Source organism: Stegastes partitus, unplaced genomic scaffold, assembly GCF_000690725.1.
Source record: "Stegastes partitus isolate 25-593 unplaced genomic scaffold, Stegastes_partitus-1.0.2 Scaffold53, whole genome shotgun sequence".
Lineage (NCBI taxonomy): Eukaryota > Metazoa > Chordata > Actinopteri > Pomacentridae > Stegastes > Stegastes partitus.
This window is the reverse complement of record NW_007577784.1, coordinates 366,936-387,350: the sequence shown is the minus strand read 5'-3', so window position 1 is coordinate 387,350 and position 20,415 is coordinate 366,936. Positions and strand designations below refer to the sequence as shown.

Genomic DNA, 20,415 nt, shown 5'->3' with positions numbered 1-20,415 from the left:
AAATGAATTCAGTTCCAGTTTGTTTTTTTGTGTGTATAAGTAGAAAGCGAATAAAAGAAAACACACACACAGGTTAAAGAAGGATTTATAGCTACTGTTTGCCCTCTCTCTTTCCAAATGGAAGCTCGCTGAAAAATGTCCTCCGGTTCACCCTTCATATTTTATTCAGCTCCAGAATGTTTAAACACCAGATAAGTTAACGCACCACCTGCGCTTGCCACAGTCATTGTTTCTGCTTTTTTTTTTTTTTTTCGGGAGTCCAATAGTCTCTAAGTAGCTTTTCCAGGCTTTGCTTCTTCCCGGACTCTTTGTTTGGCGGCGTGCAGCGCTGCGATGGCGTAAGAGATGATGACATTTTTTGTCTTTTTCTCTCTTCTCATCCTCAGATTTCCAGGTTATCAAATGCTGATGCTAAAAATTCTACAATTTCATTTAGCTTTTCTCCAATTTGAGAGTGGATACAACACAAACAAGGGTCGAGTCAGGAGGGGAAAAAAAAAAAGAAGTATAACTCTAAATAAAGTGCATTAATTAAAAATGAAATTGCAATGCAACAATACATCCTGGTGAGAAGGCCTTTTCGTTATGTCATTTGAATGTGCTGCAGGCAAAAGCTTCCAGAGGTGGCGCGAGATGAGGATTTATAGGCGAGCGTTAACCGGGTGCGGTCTGAACCTCGTTTTTATGGCGCCTCCTAACCTGCACTTTCCCCTCAGCCTGCACCTGCTGCCGTTAAACCTTGAGAGAGTTGAGATATGGATTCTTCAAACAGCTCAGGATGGGTTCTTAATGCACTGTTTTGTTGCCCGTCTCGTTTTTGCCGTCCTGCAGCGCTAAGTTGATAATGTTAAGGTCGGTGGCGTTGTTCTGAGAGAAAGGACTTCAAAAGATTGCAAGTCTAGAAAGCCAAAAGTGACGGTGTGGACGTTACGTGGATGAGAACTGGTGCCGGATGCGGCTTATTTTTTAACAGCAAAGCCCTTCCTAACTTTGATAATATCTCCCCTTAAGCAGCTCCTCTTAATATCTCAAAACAACATTATTATATATATATATTTTCTATAATACTTCTAACTATTTCATAAAAGCCATATATACAGCAACATAATAAAATTGTGAAAATAATCAAGTCAGTTATACACAGTGATCCTGGCCTGTGAATGAGCTAACCCAGCACCACCCTAAAGTACAAATAATAAGAAAAATTAAAGCCGCAAGCGGCGATGGACGGGTCCTCGCCCTACGCTTGTCGGCCTTCTTGCACGGCGGGGTGTGGTGCAAACCTGCTCCGGGCGGGACTGTGATCCGGCATGTCGAGTTTGGGGCAGATCGGAGCAAGTGTGGCCTAGTTACGAAAAATGGTCGCGGTTTTTCCAACATGGCGGATTTCCTGTTGGATTTACAGAAACATGCTAATGGACTTTTTTGTGCGTCACGAGTTGTTACACATGTGTGGCGAGTTTTGTAGTTGTAGGTGAAACGTAGCCGCGATGGGACCCTGTTTAAATATTGTAGGGGGCGCTGTTGAGCCATGTTGCGTTTTAGTTTTTTGTTCGTGCCAACCAGCTCTATATGCCTATGAAATTGCATAGCGCTAGGGAAAACGTGCTTCCGACAGGACTCCGGCAAAATTTTCAAGGTGGCGCTGTGGAGCCATTTTGGCAGTGATATGTCCACATCTCTGATAGTTTCCGATTTCCGCCAGTCCTGAAGTGCATGGTGATTTTGGTGAGTTTTCGAGCACGTTTAGGCCCTCAAAAACACGTTCAAAGTTTGCGTACCATAATAATTTTAATAATGATAATCACAAGAGTTACAATAGGGTCCTCGGTGTGCTCGGACCTTAAATATATGATTTGTATGAGGCAACCTGCTTTGTATGAAATTACATGAGGAGTCACAGACAACAGAATAATAAAATTGTGGTTTTTTTGGTCTGCTCTTTTAAAATAAACTCACAAGGGAGCAATGAACTAAAATCTACTAAAAATTAAAAGACGCGCCCGTTCGTCCTGTCAAAGTGTCCTTTAACAAGACGTCGAAGCATCAGCTAAACACCGAGCAGGGAAATGTGCATCAATCTGTATCAGTCCCCCCCTCGTGAGCCGCCGCCTGACCACCAGCTGCTGCCGTTTGCGTCTAGAATATTTAACAGCCGCTAAGTTGAGACAGTAAGTCAAAGCTGTGGATGGAATGCAAAAACGATTGGTAAAACTCCCCGCCTGCCTGCCTGCCCTCTCTTCCAGGTACTACTCGGATATCTCCCGCATGCCAGCCATCAGCGATCAGGACATGAGTGCCTATCTGGCGGAGCAGTCCCGTCTGCACCTCAGCCAGTTCAACAGCATGTCGGCGCTGCACGAGATCTACTCCTACATCATCAAATACAAAGACGAGGTGAGCTCCCGCCGGATCCCCCCAAACAGAAAAAAGGGAAGGACGCTGTAATTACTCAGAAGGGTCTGCTGCTGCAACCCCTCCCTCGCTCTCTCCTTTTACTTGTCTTGACTAATACCATGAGGTCATTTTAATTCAATTACACTGATAACCAGTCCACATCGGTACAGGCTGGAAGGTATTACCACCATTAGGATGCACATTAGGGCATGAGCTCAACGCATTATGAACTTAATGGAGCTTAACAGAATTTATGTGATTTCTTTTTTTTCTCTAAGATACAGACATACAGCGTTCTACAGCTGCTGGCCAGCTGATTAAAACGCAATAATTTTGCACAAACCTCTTAAAGGAATAGCAGTACATTTGGAGACATTTGGTTTCTTGCATAGAGTTTGATAAGACCGCTTTGCTTTGTTTATGCTAACAAGTAGCAGTCGCTAGGCTAACTATTTATCGTTTTCTTTTGTTTTGATCAATTAGTGAGGTGGGTAGTGTCCACACAAGTTGCATTTTGCTGGACGTTTCTGAAGCAACAAGGGCAGCACTGCTTTAAACACTTTTAAAATTAAGGATCGATGCATGATGCCACCGCCGTGCATGGACATGTGGTTAGCAGAGGAACGTCTGTATGACATCACATACCAACCCTTAGTGCAGTCTAGGAACCATTTCTCCACCATTGTTCTTCCCATGGAGATGCATTTCAACAACACAACCAGCCCCCATTTAACCGCATGCATCCAAGTAGTTCTGACCAACCAGGAAGTAACTCAAACATTTCATATTACTGGCATTGAAAAGTGTCTAAACGGTGTAAATATTCACCCAGAGAATGTGTTTGTTTTTTATCGGTTCAAGTGTGTGTGATTTTAGGTTAAGCTGTGGATTTAGTTGAAGCTTTTGTGCCGACTCTTAAAGACTGCAGAGAGGAGACCCACTTTAAAGAGTGCTGGAAACAAGTGCTGCAAACTGCTGAACAATGCAAGACTGACTCAGAACCTGCAGCCAAAAGAAAGAAAGAAAGAAAGAAAAGGCTGGATGGACACAGTGTGATGTCTCCAGTCAGTGGGCGTCCAGAGCAGAACAAGGACACGTTTGCCAAAAGTGTTTCTCTGTTACATGTACTTGTCTTTTGCAATTTAAATTCTTATTGTCTAATGGGCTTTATCAGCAATTAAAAAGCAGCTGTTCCAAATTTTAATCAGTTGAAGGTCACATAAAAAAATGCTTATATGCGATGTCACATAACAGTCTTGATTGAGTGAGTGACCAAAACAGTGACTGTTTGGCTTATAGCAATTGGCTGGAAAAAAAAAATGTTGGTGTAGCTTAGCTTAGCATTCCTCTGGGTGGACCTTCTGTATAGTGAAGCTCCATTTAAGGTAGAGGAACCGCTAGCTTGTCTGTTAAGAGTCATCCAGGTCATGGTTATTCTTGTAGTTTAGTCGTAGCAACTGGACTTTCTTGAGTTCTTTAAGCCTCTCATCCAGGAGGCTTCATCAGTTCTGACTGACTAGTTGGGAGTTCAGATACTTAAGGAGGAGCAACAAACCTCCAATTGAAACCAAAACTCAGGTGTTCATGGCTCCTTAAGGATATCTGGAACTCCCAACTAGTCAGTCAGAACTGATGAAGCCTCTTGGATGAGGTGGAACGTCTTCAAGGAACTCCAGCTGCTACGATTAAACTACGAGAATAACCGCTAGCTTAGCTCGCTAGATTCTCCAAGAAGCTTTCTGTCAAACAAGTCCTGTCGTCGTCATCATGAGGTTGCCAGGCAACCGGTGGAGACTCCAGCAAGTTAAAAAAGAAACTGAAGCTACAAAGAAAATCACTCTTGGCAGAAACATTCACAAGTTGCTGTTTGGAAGATCGTAATTTGAACCATCGGATCCCATTCACATATTATGCTGGAGTCATTTGTATGTGCAGCCACAGAAAGAAGTCTTTAGCTCAGTTTCATACAAAGTGCCAGAAAAGACGATCGCTTTTATGTTTAACATTAATGTCTGAGTGTTAAAACGATCATTTGTAGTTTTAAAGCGAGGCTGTTTCTTGATGGGGTACACTGATGAATGAATGGAAAACACACAAGGATGAGACGACAGGCCACACACACAATATGTTAATTGATTTATTTTGTATGGATCAGTGGTAGACGCTGGACCAAGCCAGACTCCTTGTTTTTAAGTCTTGTTTGCTATGCTAAGCTAACTAGCTGTACGCTTTATATTGAGAGGACAGTTGTGGTTTAGATCGCGTCATGGGTATTTGTGGTATTTTTGCTGAACATGCCCTCAAGGCTCTATTTTCTTACACATTATACAAAAGAAGTTAAGATTTCAGATTGCTCTATTCAAACATAAATATATATGCATGTATAAAATACTAATACACTACAATAAAGATGGCCGAAGCCAGCTGGATAATCAATATGGTCGCAGTAAATCACTAATGATAACTGGTTGTGTCCAGTGTCTTTACAATTTGCTTGAAGAAACATGCAACGTTGTCAGTAACGCTTGACACCTGCTCCCCTTTATTTATGCAAATCATAAATCCACTAAATTACTATATACCTATTTGAATACACATTGATGCACAGGGTAAGTTTGATAGATTTACACGTACACATGTGTGCAGAGGTTTTATGGAATGAGCCCCTTTCTCTGGAGTCCACGTTGTGCCTTGTGTGTAAGTGGAAAATCTTTTATAGCCACATTTAAATATCCAGTCTCTATACCATGCACCCTGCTCTTCACTACTTCAGCGCGCTTTTATGTGGTGAAAGATCCTCCTTCCTGCTCCCCCGTCCCTCCATACCAGCAGCAGTCACGTTGGCTGGTTGCAGCTGGCTCCATTCAAGCCAACTGCTCCCCTTCATTACAGCCTATTATCCAGATGTAGGCAGCTGCATGGTCCCCCATCGCCTCTAACACGTGCCCTGACCTCACGCGCGCAACACACACAGGTGCAAATGTACGCACACAGTCACGCTAAACGCTGTCGCCTACGCCTGCTAATGCACATACACACATAATTAAGAGAAGCAAAGACAGAATGCATACATCCATACACTGCACCGGCTCCTCCTTCCCCTCCTCATGCCTTGTGAGATAACAATCGGACGCACACATGCACCCCTGTATGCATCCTCGGCGGCAATTAACATGCAATTATAGATGTCCCACTAGCCCTCACACCTGCCCTGCCCATGTTGTCAGCATCAGTCTAATTGTAATCGCTAGCCGGTAAATGGGATTCAGCATCGCTCTTTCTGCTAAAGAGCGTTTACATAATAGCTGCGCCCAGTGCTGCATGCTATAGGTTTAAAAGACATGCTATAGGGTGTGATGATGTGATTCCTGTTTGTGTCCAGATCCTGTCGGCGTTACAGAAGGACGAACAGTCACGCAGACAGCGGCTACGCGGCAAGCTGGAGCAGGTCATCGACACCATGGCCTTGGCTAGCTGAGGACCGGCCGATCACCGCGCCTCAGCTAGTGGAGAACTGGCAAACCAACACGCCTTCCCTGACAACTTTTGACGCCCCCCCCCCCGTGACATTTTTGCCCCTCGATGTTTAAGATCTGTTGTTATCACCCTCACGTAAAAGCGACCCACAGCAGCGGATGAGACTGCGAGGACACGAGCACCCAGCAGCAGCAGCACACTGGAGAGACAGCAAAGTCTGGAACTAACGCCCCGACAGCCGGGTTTGAATTTTTTCCTCTTATTTATCCTCTTCTTCTTCGTCTTCTTCTTCTTCTCTGAGCCACCGACCCTGCCATGAACAACCAAATCAAGCGCGCCCTCAGCCAGTACGGACCTCCGCTCAGGAGAGCATCTATTTTCATTAATCTTGAGTTCTGTGGGAGCAGCAGTTGGGTACTTTGGCCACAATCAGGACCGGGTTCACGCACAGTTGCTGACCAAAAACTCATCTAGCTGGAACTGAAACGCTACAAAAGAAAGGTGCCAGCTCGCATCTTTTCACAGCCAAGGCTTCAGTTCAGACTGTGAGCCGATAAACATCCAGGATATAAAAATTACAATACTTGATCCCTGTAAAAAAAAACAAAAAAACAATAATAATAATAATTCTCTTTTCTGTTGCTGCCCTCCACGTGGAGGTCAGAGGTCAGGGACAGCTGTAGAGCAGCAGGCAGAGATGCAGCGAGTTGCTCAAAGACACTTCAGCCGGGTGGATGCTTAGCAACGAGCTGCTGCCATCGCAGGGCAACCAGGAGGAAGAACTTTGCAGGGAAACTCCTCCTCCAGTACTGACTCTCCAACCCTCTCAACAAGACTCCACTGTAGTATAACAAAGGACATCGTCAGTTTCATAACTCTGATTTCTTAATGCATTTGATTTCTTTTTCTTCCCCTCCTCCTCAACTGCCTTCTCTCCCCCAGTGCTGTGCCACTTGTGTTACTGCTGAATTTGCACAACAAAAGCTAAATCAAAAGAGAGAAGAGGATATATGAATATATATATATAGATATATAAATACAGACTTTTTGTTTTTAAAGCAAATGAAAAGTTGAAAAAAAAATGTTTTCCATTTCAATGTACAAAAGATAAGTTTGAGAAGAAGATTTGATATTTCCAAGATGAAAAATTATGAAAACACGAGGAAAAAGTCGTCCTGTGCCATGTTTTACTTTGAATGTTGTTTAGTGCAAAGAGACTTCTTTTCGTTAGATGAAATGTGCTATGATGAAAATGTTGTCATGCTTAGTGACTGACAGTGAGAGTTTAAAAATAGGTAAATGGCAAATACATATAAATATATATATATTACAAACACTTTCTATATTTCATGAGATCTTGGGGCCATTGTGTGCTACATACTTGGCTCTAAAGATAGCAAAAAGACAAATGATGTCTGGAAGCTGCCTATGAGCCAACCAACCTACAGTGCTTTTGTGTTTGTTTTAGAGGAAACCAAATACATCAAGGCCTGGTCAGCTCATTTAGATGAGACAAGTCATTTCTGTGTCCGCCGGCCTCATGCTGTGGTAGCAGACTATAGAGGCACCAGGCAGTCATTTAAGCTGATCCTTGGCACGCTGTGCTTTACAGCTTCTTGATCTTGTTTTCTAGACTTCCCCTCTTGTCCGAAGCATTTTTAAAAAGGCGTGCCATCCAAAATGAAGGCTAGTTTTTTTCTGTGCAGAAGAAAGTGGAACAGTATTGTCTAATTTTTATTTTTATTTTTTACTAATTTGCAGTGAAGATGGTAAAGCTAAAAGGGTCCATTTTTTTTGAAATGTGAACGTGGTTTATGAAAAAAAATACTGAAATGTAGCTTGATTTATGTGAGTGTTTTTGTACCAGTTCAAGGCCTTTCTCTCTTTTATTTTGTTCTGTGGAGCAGAAAAGAAAAAAGAAAAAAAAAGAAGTTCAGATGTTTTCACCACGTGCAGCTCCACGTTTACTTGCAGTGCTTTGAAAACCATACATTAATACACAAGACATTCCTTTCTCCTCGGAGCGTGTGACGGCTACAAAATGCAAACGATTAACTGTTAAACAAACCAAGGTGATGTATATAAGGTCATCCATCCTGTACAAACAGAGCACCAGACCAGACTAATCAACCAGATGGATGAAAACTCCACCTAATGGTCGTGATAAAGTAGGATCCAATGCATTAAATGCACCTTTTAGAACAATAGGACTTTAAAGGAAGCAGGTACCGATGTCTTCAAATCATTTACTTTTTCTTCCTCTTCAGCAGTGCTTCCCTCAGATTTTTTTCCGTGCGGCAGAGTGGAAAGAAGTCTTTAACTAGCTTAAATTGAGTCTTCGGTACAGTTCCGTTGGCTTTGAAGAGCTCCGGAGCTACATTAAGGCCCTTGCTAATGGGTTTTCTCTAAAGGTGGAAGTCAATATAACCACGTGGTCAGTTGTCCGAAACGGTTCACTAAGTTTGAGAAGAAGAAAGTGAAAGATGGCAACAAATCAACTGGAAGATATTTTTGAAGCAGCATTTTTGGTGCTCTAGTTGCAAAATTGTTTAGCTTAGCATTAGCATTTACAGCAAAGGACAACGTTAAACTAAATTACCCACCCTGTCACATGATCTACAGTCCATATTATTGATACAGGTGCGCTTCCACTTGTTGAATTACATTCTTTTGTTTGTTCCGACAAAGACCAGCAGCAGCAGTTAGCGTACTAAATGGTGTTAAATTACACCTTTTATAAAGCACTAGATGGACGACATTTGGTGCGACAGTTGCGTTCCAGCCACGTGACCTTGTGGTAGATTTACACATCTGGGCCCCTTTTTGTTGACCAGAAATCCCTTAAATAGAAGTTTTATTAAATAATAATGACACTATGATCAGAATGTGATGGAAACAACCTCAACTTCCTGTTGCAGTACTTGACCACTGAATGGTGGTTTCCAGTTATACCCACGTGGAGATGAACAGTCAACTCTTACCTACTGTGGTACCTCCAGCACACACACTCCTCCTTCTTTGTCCATGATTTTATATTGTCAGGGATGTTTTTTTCCACACACGGACCTGTGCCAACCCTCACGCCACCAAACCAAACACATATTGCTCCTGTCAAATAAAAACTCTCGAGTCCAACAAAAAGTACACTTGATGAATTCCCCCTGTAGAAAACCGAGATTGCATTCAAATCTCTGTCATTCAGTGTTTTTATCTGACGGCGCAAATATGTGTCAGGACAGAGTGAAACGTACTGTATGTGCTCCAATACTTGAACCACTGATCTACACAGGGTAAAAACGACATACAGGGCGGGCTGACCAAAGCTTTTTTTTCATCGACATCAGGAGAAACAACTCTGTCATGAGAGATTACCTTTGATCCATCTGCTTTTCAGTTCTTCCACAAAAACAAGTTTAGGGCTCATTGAGGGTATTTAGCGTCTGTCTTTATTCTTGATGAATGGTGAAATTGAGGCAACGCTACTTCCATGTACAGGCCCTCATTAACACATTCTGTTCAGTTTCAGTGAATGACTGAGGATGCGGGCCGTCGCATTGATGCTTAACCGCTATTCACTCGCTCAATTGTTCTTTTGATGAAGACTTTTTTTTAGCGATCTTACTAGAGAAATGAGGCTTAGTTAGTACCCCTAGGATGGCTTTGTAGGGAGTTTTAAAAAAAAAGTTCCGCAAGATGGAGAGATAAGGCCCTCTTGGTCTCTGGTGCTTTTGTTTCTTCGTTTTGCTTCTTGTTTTCTGCTTCAGCACTTGTTGGGGTAAAAGATGAAAAGACTCGGGCAAGGCAGAGGAAGCGCTTTGAAGGCTACAGTACCGCTTCATTTTCCATTCCATCACATCTGTGGTGTTTTTTTTTTTTTCTTCTTCCACATAGAAAAAGACGGTTATGAAGGAGGGTGGAGTGAGGAAAAGGAAAAGGGTTGAAGGCGGGAGATTCTCTCAGTGATTGACTGACGCTGAGGTGTTCGCTGTGCCTCGTCAGCCTCTTGCCATATAGAAAATTGTGTATTTTTTCCATACACTTCAAAGGTATGATTCAAAATGTGTGTCAAAAACAAAGTACAGAACACATTTCTTATAGAAAGTGAGATTATAGCATTGGTACCGGATGTGTTTAGCCTAACGTCATGTAAACTAGCTAAGCGATAGCCTGGCTTATTAGTTGACATGAAATCTCGCAAGCTGAGTAGCACATGTATTTAACAGTACATAATAATACATGCAGCGTACATAAAGCAAAGTGTATAAACAATACATGGTTTTAGGGAGTATTCCAGAGTATGCCGGAAATGCTATACGCTGCGCACAGTGAATGTAACAAAGAAGCTACTACGCTCTATAACTCCCGCTACAACCAGAAATTACCTTTTTTGTTTGAGATATTGTTTAACATATATTTTAAAGTTTTTATCTTGCTTTAAAGTATCTAGTGTTGTCTTAATGCTAGCATTAGCATAGGCTAAGCTAACTACTGTACGCCCCGACTACAACTCTGTATTTAGCATACTGAAGATTGAAATTGAAAGACTTGAGCCATTTTTTTAAATGTTAAAAATGCACTTATTCGCTTTCTTCCCAGGGTTTAGGGAAAAGACCAATGCCACTCTCATATATGTCCGTTACTAAGAAGCTAGAGCTAGGAGATGATCTGCTTGGTTTAGCATTAAGACTGGAAGGAAAAGGGGGTAAAACAGAGTTCTGTCTGAGTTAGCTTAGCTAGCTAGCTAACATTTGTTTTAATATATAACACAAACAAAATAACACTGCTAGTTTCTCCTTCCTTGTAGTCTTTCCCATAATTAAATTTAATTATAATCACCAGGAAGAAATCTCCGGCAGAACCACAATCAGGGAGGGCAGCCATGTTCCTCGACCGGTTGGGGTAAATGGGAGATGGACAGCAGACAGAAAACACCTGGGAGGTTGTGAGAACAGTAAATGCAGATCAGAAACATGTAGCTGTACATTGAGCACAAAATTCAAAGTTCAGTAGAGACAAGACATAAAGTTAGTTACATGCAATGGTGACACGCTAGCTATGCTAAGCTAACATATTGCTAACATAAGACGCACAGGCATGAGAGTGGTATCAATCGTCTTATCTGACTTGAAGTAAGAAAGTTAAAAAAAAAAAAGGCATTTCTATAAAATGTGAACTTCTTCCTAGTTCTCAGGAACTGACACCATTTTGAAAGCCATCTTTAAAATCAGAAGTGTATGTGAAATGTACCTATTTTCCAGTATGGGCTGCACCCTACAGAGGAACACCACTCCGCGGCATGAGAACTTGCCCTCATCTGCCCTTTTTCTAACCCCTGCCCACCAAACAGCAACAATCACAGGTTTCTCATCCCTGCAGTTCCAGCTCTCCAGCTTCCTCACCTGCTGAGTTCACTTTGATTAAAGTACATTTCAGAGATGGAGCAGAGGACATAAAATACCTTCACACACAGATTAAAGAGGAGAGAGGTAGAAAGAAAAAAAAAAAAAAGAAAAAAAGAAAAAAAAATACCTTAAAGAGTTTTAATACTTTATGAATTCTGATACCTTTTTAAGAGTTTCAGACTTGAAGCTGCTGTGACAGGTTTTGGCTGTTTCACGCCCGTGTAAATATCCTGCTCTTTCCTATTTTGCAGATTTATTACGTGTAAATAGACACGCATCAAGGAGAGATTAAACATGTTTTTTGCTAAATCTGGCTCGTCTGATGTTTTTATTCCCCTTCCCCATCCCTGCATACCCTCAAAGTTGTGGATTTGAAAGTTTTAGGTTTATCTCAAGTGCACGTCACCGCGAGAGAACTTGAAAGATCAAACGCAGCACATATGAGACTTAAATGCAGCATCATTGTACTCTGTTTATTCTGCTGTAGCGTAAACCACTGCTTCTGTTTGATTTCCCCTCAGTGATGATGAAGAGGACATTGACAATGATAAGAAAGAAAATGGTGATAAGCCTTTACTTTGCACATTTCACTGTCACAAATCCCTCTCTGATGTGGGCCAGGAAGATGCAAAGCTCGGTTTCAAGAGGACAATCACCGCTCCGTCCACTCACTTTGCCATTCGTGTGAAAAGACTGAAATTATCCCAGCGAGTGTCAGACCAGCGAATCCTTAAATGGCACCGTCAGATGTGAGCGCTGTGTTGCAGTAATGATGTGATAGAAAATGTGCCTCCTGTCTCTTCATGCCATTGAATTTACTTATTGTGTAAATCTATGTGTTCAACACGGACAACCAATAAGTAGAAAAAAGAATCTCGCTGCCTGTGTGGCTTAAGTATGAACTGTTAGAACTTTGGTAATATCATGACTATCCAACTCATGTTTGCCTCAGGTCAAAATGTTAATTATGGTATTAGAGCAGACTTGCTTTTCTAATTGTAGATTCTTACACCATGTCCATGTACCCAGTCTCTGAAAATATACATTTTTATACATCTTAAGTACATTCTCAATTATGTTCAGACGGAAACTATCATCTGTTAGACTATGCTGGTTTGGGATCGATCACAAATCACAAATTCCTCCTTTTTTAGCCAACCAGTCATGTGGGCTATTAGACTGAACAGGATTCATCTCAACGATAACCCAGAACAGCTTCAGACATGCTGTTAAAGTGTCATAATTGGTCTCAATCAAGATATTTTCTTAAACCAACCATGTAGTCTTGGTGCCTAAGCTTCTAATCAAACTTCTAGCAAAGGCACTACCATTTTGAAATTATTGTTATTAAACCCAGTGAAAAGTAAACAAGAGAAAATGAAACTTTATATGAAACAAGATGTGAATTTCGATTCCCTGGCGGAGCTCAAAGTTACTGACTTGTGCTTCCAACCCTTCCTAATGCATCCTTACATGGACATTGTGGCACTTGAAGCCCTTCCTAGTATGTTACAGGTGTGAAAATATTTGTTTGTTTCAGAACAAAATTAAGTTTCTGTCAGGATGTAGCTGAGAATGCACTTTAGTAGGAACATAAATTTGTGGAGACAGACTTGGAAATGCTGTTAGACTGGGATGTGCTAGAGGTCTGCTCAACTTGGCACTTGATAATACGAAAGTGAACAAACCTCAAGCAAGTTAAAGGTAAAAGAAAGAAAAAAAAACATCACAAATTTAATTGATGCTTGTTCTGTTAATGTCTGAATGGTTCTTATTAGAAGTTGGCATCATCAGCTCACTTTCTTTTTGAAGATGTTGCTCCAACCAGAAGCAGCCAAAGGCCAAGTATGTACACAATGTTCTCTACTTTTTTATCAGCTCAGTGTGAATTTTCTACTTATGAAAATCTGCTAACACCAACATATAGGCCATAGCAAGTATGCGGAATTATCTTTTACTAGTTCCCGCTGGAGTGTACCCATAGGCATACTGACTACAACTACAACTGGATTACTGTAGAGAATGAATAATATTTCCAAGCACATTCATTGACATTTATCTGTGACTAGTTCAATGCCTGCTGTCAGCTGTTAAAGCTGATGTTTACAGACAGACGTAGCACAGAAAGACAACGATTGCAGAGATTCCTTCTTTAATCTTACCTTTGAAATGTGCCAACATTCAAGAATTGTACCTTTAAAGGCTATGTTCTATTAACAGGGACTCTGTCCACAGGTACCCAACGGTCAGACTGAAGACCCCAAAATGAGCCCAACAACAGCTACGACTCATCAAAGCAACTTGACAAATTTGACACAGCATTTCACTGGGTCTGCATGAGTACACTTGGGAAGTGTAAAGTCGACTGGATGAATAGTTGTTGAGAAAAGCAAAGAACAGACAGTCAGACAGAGATTCTTTCATTTTCTAGTGAGATGTTGTAATTCGGCCTGACAGCCAAGCGCTCATTGCCAAAGGCCGTTGCTTCATCAACACACACAACCCCTCAGTTATTGTAGTGGGCTATTCTTACATTCTGGATTCCAGAATCTAGTCTTTGATCTTTGAGAATATTTAAAGATGATTCTCGCAACAGGACCTCAGTTGCCCAAATGCATGCTGAGTACCAACAAAAACACCCCCATAAATAGCCATCACTCATTCGATTTGGTTTAAACTTGATACTAGACGTTCTTGGCCCCCCACAATGTGTAAAGAACAGACACAAATCTGCTTCATTTATTTGTGAATATATCAGACCTAGAGATACCTTAAGAGAGTGTAAGTTTTCCATTGTGTTGCCCAGATGAGATAGGCACTCCCTCCGACAGATCTACCTCGTTGTCTCCTCCCGGTTGGATGTGCCCAGAAAGGATCCAAAGGAAAGGCACTCAGGAGACATCCTAGTCCGATGCCTGAACCACTTCAACTGAACTCAATGCAGCTCCACTTCAGGCCCCCTTCTAGATGTCCAGGTTCTTCACCCTATCCTTAAAGCTGAGTCCAACCACCCTACAGAAGGAACCAATTTTGGTGGCTTGGGTCTGTGACCTTGCTCTTTCTTTAGATAGAGTTCAGGACCAAAGGGGACGGTTGGAACTTTGACCAACCATAATTCGAGACTTTTACCTCCCAGCTCGGTTCTCAATACACCGCTGCACTCTGCTGTCCATCTCACACTCCATTTTTCCATCAATCATGGACGAGATCCCGAAATACTTCACTCCATCGCTTGGGCCAGCAACTCACCCCCAACCCAGGTGGAACAGTCCATGAGTTTCTGACAGGGAGCTGTGGACTTAGACTTGGAGATTTGGAGATGCCGACTCTCATATTAGTCTGCAAACTTCCACAGTTCACACTGAAGGCTACTTATTGAGGTCAACAGAAGCATTTTACCTAAAAATAAATAAATAAATAAAGGGGGCATTTTTATGTCTTTATCTCTTTGTCTTCATATCTGTTTCCAATAGTAAATGACATAAAAACAGATCAAGTCCTCCCTCCCTCCACACATCCCTCAGACTGTCCATTGGAAAACGTACCATTTAAAATGCATTGAGCCCTCCCTGCGGGAACATGAGGATTTGACAGTCAACCCATCAATCAAATTAAAAAGTCCATTACGAAAACATAAAGAGGAGAGATTCAGACCTCTGGAGAGACTCTGACCTGGATATCACAGACACCTTGTCTTTGTTCTGAATGGGATTGACCCCTCTTTATTATCCTAAGTGCTTCTTTTTTTTTTCATTCTCTCCTCCACCTGTGGGACCATTCCAGACTCCTGCTCCTATTTTTTTTCCTCTGCATGGTGAGGTTTCAAGCTGAGGACGAATAGATGGATGTGGCATTTGTAATAAGTCATAGTTTCTACCCACTTTCTCTTCTTCTTCTACCAATCGCTTTCCCTACAGAGAGGAAGAGTTTTCGCAAGAGTTTCTTCCCACTCCCCCTCTTCTGCCCATCTTTCTCTTCTTTAATATGCCTCTTGCATATTATTTGGCTTCCCTGCTGTAGCACTTGTCACAGTAGGTAGAGCACAGCAGCGCTAAGATAAAGCTACAGGTCGCGCACACTCGCACAGACAGCAGACACCACCTCCCGTTGCCTGCAGCCCCTCTGTCTGGATATGTGTTCAAATATCTCAGGGCATCAGATTACCATGTTTGAATTGCGCTTGTTGTGAAAAATCACTCTCCCTCTCTTTTTATTTTCTTCATCTCTCTCTCTCTCTCTTTCCTGCGCCTGGAGGCTATTCCGGCAATTCAATCACCCCGACCACTCTCAACACAAACACTCGGCCGTCCTCTAAGATGCCCCGACACAGAATAAACGACAAAGTCACATTGGCCCGGGCCCCACACCGCCGACTCTCAGCTGGAGATTAAACTGTGATAAGACTCCTCTGTTTCTCCAGAGAGGAGGGGGGAGACAGTTACAGAGGGGCCGAGGGAGGAAAAGATAAGACAAAAAAGCAACAAGAGGAAAAGAAGGACAGAGAGGGGAAAAGTGTAGAAATGAAAAGCAGGCGATGGAGTTGACTTTGGTTGTCTCGGAGGAGGGCGGGCGAGCAGTTAATACTGCCTGGCTGAGATCTCGCTCATTCTGTCTTTATGAAGCCCCAATAAGTGACGACTAGCAGGGGAAATAAGATGATAGAGCAGAATCAGGGCAGCAGACAGAGTCACGTCTGCCCTGGCTGCTTCCTCGCTGTCAGAGCCGAGTTAAACGCAGTGCTAAATTGTGACTGTGTGGGCGCATGTCTGGATGTGCTTTAGAACAAACACAAAGTAAGTGAGCTTGCATAATTTAAAGTAATCACTCATCCCTTATGGCATAATAGTTGCTCAACCCACAGGCCGTCCGTCTTTGAGTTTCCGTCCTGAGTTCCAGCGCGCCTGTCAGGTAAAAGGGAAGCAATGGATTTTTCTACATTCCCGATGCATTTGGAAGGAAGGCCGCAAGCTGCAAAGCCAAAATTTCAGAGAAAAATCCGAAGAATAAGACCTCACAGTTGCGAAGACACTGACTGACAGGTGATCTCTGGGAACAGCGGTGCTGAAACACCACAGCAAATGTGGAAGTGCCTCCCCGCATGAAAACATCACTGAATTCAATGGAAGAGAAGAATGATTTCTCTCTAGAATGATGATATCTGCACAATAATTCATGGACTTCGACTTTACTTATTGTCCTGTTTGAAGCAGTTGTAATGTTTTAAATGGTTGCTCCATTACAAATACATTAAGATCTAAAGCAGGGGTGTCGAACTGCGGTCCTCGAGGGCCGCAATCCTGCATGTTTTAGATGTGTCCCTCTTCCAACACACCTGATTCAGATGATCAGCTCATCATCAAGCTCTGCAGAAGTCTGATAACGATCCTGATCATTTGAATCAGGTGTGTTGGAAGAAGGAAACATCTAAAACATGCAGGATTGTGGCCCTCGAGGACCGGATGTCGACACCCCTGATCTAAAGACAGGTGTGTCTGTGGGAGATACTGAGTGCTTAATTGAACAATCTAACAAAATTAGATGATGTATCACTATTTCTTCTTAGGTCGTGAATACATCCAGTCAGAGACAAGAGAGTCTTGGTGAGCTTTAGTTAAGCTAGGAGATAGCAATGGTTGCTAATTAAATACTGAGTTATGTTCTGAAAGGTTTGGTGTGTAGTTATGGTTTTAAAAAGAATCAATATTTTACTGCTGTCGCAATTTATATGTTGAAAAAAAAGTCATGGAATTAACAACTAACAAGCGGCCTTGGCCACCACTTTCCTCTTTGCCAGACTGAAATATTTCAGCAGCCAGTGGGTTGCAGTAAAATAATGCAGATGTCTACAGTGCCCAGAGGATACATTCGACTTTAGTGATCTCCTGATTTTTCATGTAGTGCCTCTATGACTTTGACATAAGTGGTTTTTGAGAGAAGTGTCTCAGCAACTACAGGACTGCCATGAAATTTGGAGCAGACATTCGTATTTCCCTCAGGAGGAACTTAAATAACTTGATCCCAGACTCAGAATTTTAACTTATCCAATACTTTGGTTTACGACCAAATACCTGCACACCCGAACATTCCTGTCTGACTCCGCTGTGCTTTGTGTTTAATGCTAACTGGTGGGTTTGTAGTACGCTAAACTAAGCTGATAAACACTGGACAGTATATCCTGTTTGCTTTAATGAAAAAAATCTAAAACTAACAGTTTAGATTCACCACATTAGAAATGCAGGCCCCACAGTCAGAAGTCAGCGTAACAAAATTCAACACACCTTTCTTTTATTTTTACGTCCACATTTAATTTTGATGACAGACTCAGTCATCTTTGGCATTGCACAAGATATTCACTTCTTCAGTCGCTCTTTGCTGGAGGGCTTGTGTTGCCCTGCTTTGCTCTTTAAAATACCCCAGAGGTATTAAATTCAAATCCGACAACTTGTTTGGGTAAATCATAGTTTACGTCAAGTTCAAATCAAATCGAATGAGCAGTGGCCATTTTTAGAGTCTTTATTATGCGGTCCTTTGGATACCTTTTGACGGAGCTGCTGTTACTACAACACCATCAAAAGCAAGAAGTGTTGGCACACATCAAAGGTAAGATTCTACGAGGAAACTCTGCATGTCTTTCTGTAGTACATCTGTCTGTAAACATGCAGTTTCCCAGCTGGCAGCAGCCATTGCACTAGTCACTAAAAACCTCTCTAAAGTTCTATACAATGGTGGTCGTCTCTATGTCCATTGCAAACAGGAACATGTCATAGATGATTCTGCATACTGTTAATGACTAACATGCTGGTGTTAAAAGGTTTCCATCAATCAGATAAGCAAAAACTGAAAATATCCAAATACAACATTAAACTCAAATTTTACCTTAAGCTAATAATAATAATAAAAAAAAAACAATTAAAGCTGCAAGCAGCGTTGGTCGGGTCCTCGGTCTGCGTTGGACCCTCATGGCCGTCTGACCTCCGTTTTGACACAATTTATACCTGCTTTAAGTTGAAGGAGCCATTTTTCTCTATGGTGTCAGACAAGATAGTTTTTTCCCAAAAGATGTTTTCGCTCATTTTTTTACTTTGAAAGGCAAATTGCGGACTTCCTATTTGAGATAGGTCAGGGGTGTCAGTGCGAGGTTTGTGGGTCTCATTAAGACGAACATTTTGGTGTTGGTTTGATGTCTGTATGACATTCCTACTGGGCGCTAGGGCCATTTTAGTGTGTTTTTCTGTAACTAGGTGGCGCGAGAGAGCATTTTTGTCTTTTTTTTCATTTTATCAAATTTTTTCGGACGTGTGTGCCAATTTTGGTGAGTTTTTGAGCGTGTTTAGGGGGTCAAATTAAGGGTTTCGCGTTGGTCAGGAGAATAATAATAATAAGAAGAAGAAAGAAACGAAGCAGGGCAAGGACCCCTGCTTGCTGCAGCAAGTAGGGGTCCTCGGACCCTAATAAAATGAATACATGTATGCAAATGCAGTTTTACCAGGCACTCCTCACCAGCTACACCAGCGACCGTCTGAAAAGAGGGGAGAAAGAAAGAAAGCAATTTCCTAAGACTGAACATAGATAAAATTGACTTTCATTGCACCAGACTAGATCAATGAATTCCAGAATAGCACCCATAAGGGAGTTCCTATAATACTTGAGGTCTGATTGTAAGTGCTTCTCTGGCAAGCGCCGAATGACAGACCACCGGATCCAATGAAAAGCAAATGTGGCATTTGGAATTCAGCTTGTAGTTCAGCTCAGGCTATTTTCACCGACTCTCACCCCCCGCCTGCCTTCCTCCTCGCCATCCCCGCAGGAGCTCTCTTCACCTTTCCTCTCGCCAGCCACCGAGCTACACTCACGCTTTCATCTCTTTTTGTCTCAGCAGGATGGACGGATGCTTGGGAAACCTTACAGAAGAGAGCAAACCTGACTAGACGAACTGTTCATCCAGCCCCCCTCCCGTCCTCCCCCCCCACACACACCCTCTTGCCCCTTCATACCCTTCTGTCACTCTTTCTCTTCTCCTGTCATCCTTTTATCTCTTCCAACCTCTCATCTACCCCCTTCCTCTCTTGCCATCTCTCTTCTCTTACTTTCTCTCTCTGTATCACTTATGGCTTGGCTGCAGGCAGCGCTGCAGTATTGGAAGCAGCATGGGGCTCGAGGAGTCATCTGGTACTAAGCAGAGCTAAGCCCGGCTCCCGAAAAGCATCTTAGCACTTTGGTCTGGGAAGGTTTACAAAGAATATCAGATGATAGAGCAGCAAAAGCCGAGCACTTGGCCTCAGACACCTCAAGCCAGAGGGGCTGAGATAACTGAGCTAACTAAGATTTGAGCCGAGATGATTTTAGGTTTAAGTTGGACCATATACTAAATTGGCACAGTATCCAAAGTATACATTGGCTCAGGTTGGAAATGCTGTGAAGTTCAAGAGCCAGTGTCATGTAAAACAAACAAGGGTGTGATTCTTTACTCATGCACTTTACTGAGACAAAATCAAAGTTGATAAGAGATGTAGTTTTTGACAAAATTATCTTTATTGAGCAGAATCTAATTAAATGACATCATGAATGTTATTGTGAAAAATTTACATTTGGCATCATATTCATCATGTTGCAGCTGCCAAGCTGGAGACTCCTTCATTCATTCATTCATTCATTCATTCATTCATTCACTCATTCATTCATCAGAATCAGAATCAGCTTTAACGGCCAAGTACGTACACGACATACAAGGAATTTGGTTTCGGCTGTTGGTGTCGCCCGAGGAATTTGCAGGAATAATAGAAATAGGAAAATTAAAAAATAAAATAAAATAAAGTAAAATCACTACAGAAAGAAAAGAATAAAATACAATAAATATTAATAAAAAATAAAACAAGATAATAAGACAAATATATACAAGAATTTACAAATCTAGTAGAAAAAGGTATATGTACAGTAGTGCAAAATTCATTCATTCACTCATTCATTCATTTTAATTGCAAGACCACATTTATTCTTACCTTAATTAAGTGTTTAGTGTTAATCAAGGTCCTTGATTGTGTTGATCACAACCAATAACTAACTTCAATGATTATTTTAGAAACCAAACAAAACTTAACAGACTGCTACAACAACATCAACAAAAAAAGGTTTAACACTA

The 20,415-nt window shown here is 41.9% G+C and overlaps 1 protein-coding gene across 1 annotated transcript in view; it reads left to right on the top strand.

The window, feature by feature from the left end:
• LOC103352827 (plexin-A1-like) overlaps nucleotides 1-11,585 on the top strand; it is a 271,387-nt gene extending 259,802 nt beyond the window's left edge. Inside the window, 2 exon segments of the mRNA XM_008275498.1 lie at nucleotides 2,247-2,397; nucleotides 5,780-11,585. Of these exon segments, the coding sequence (XP_008273720.1) occupies nucleotides 2,247-2,397; nucleotides 5,780-5,875 (247 nt within the window). The 3' untranslated portion in view covers nucleotides 5,876-11,585.
• The last annotated feature ends 8,830 nt before the right edge of the window (nucleotides 11,586-20,415 follow it).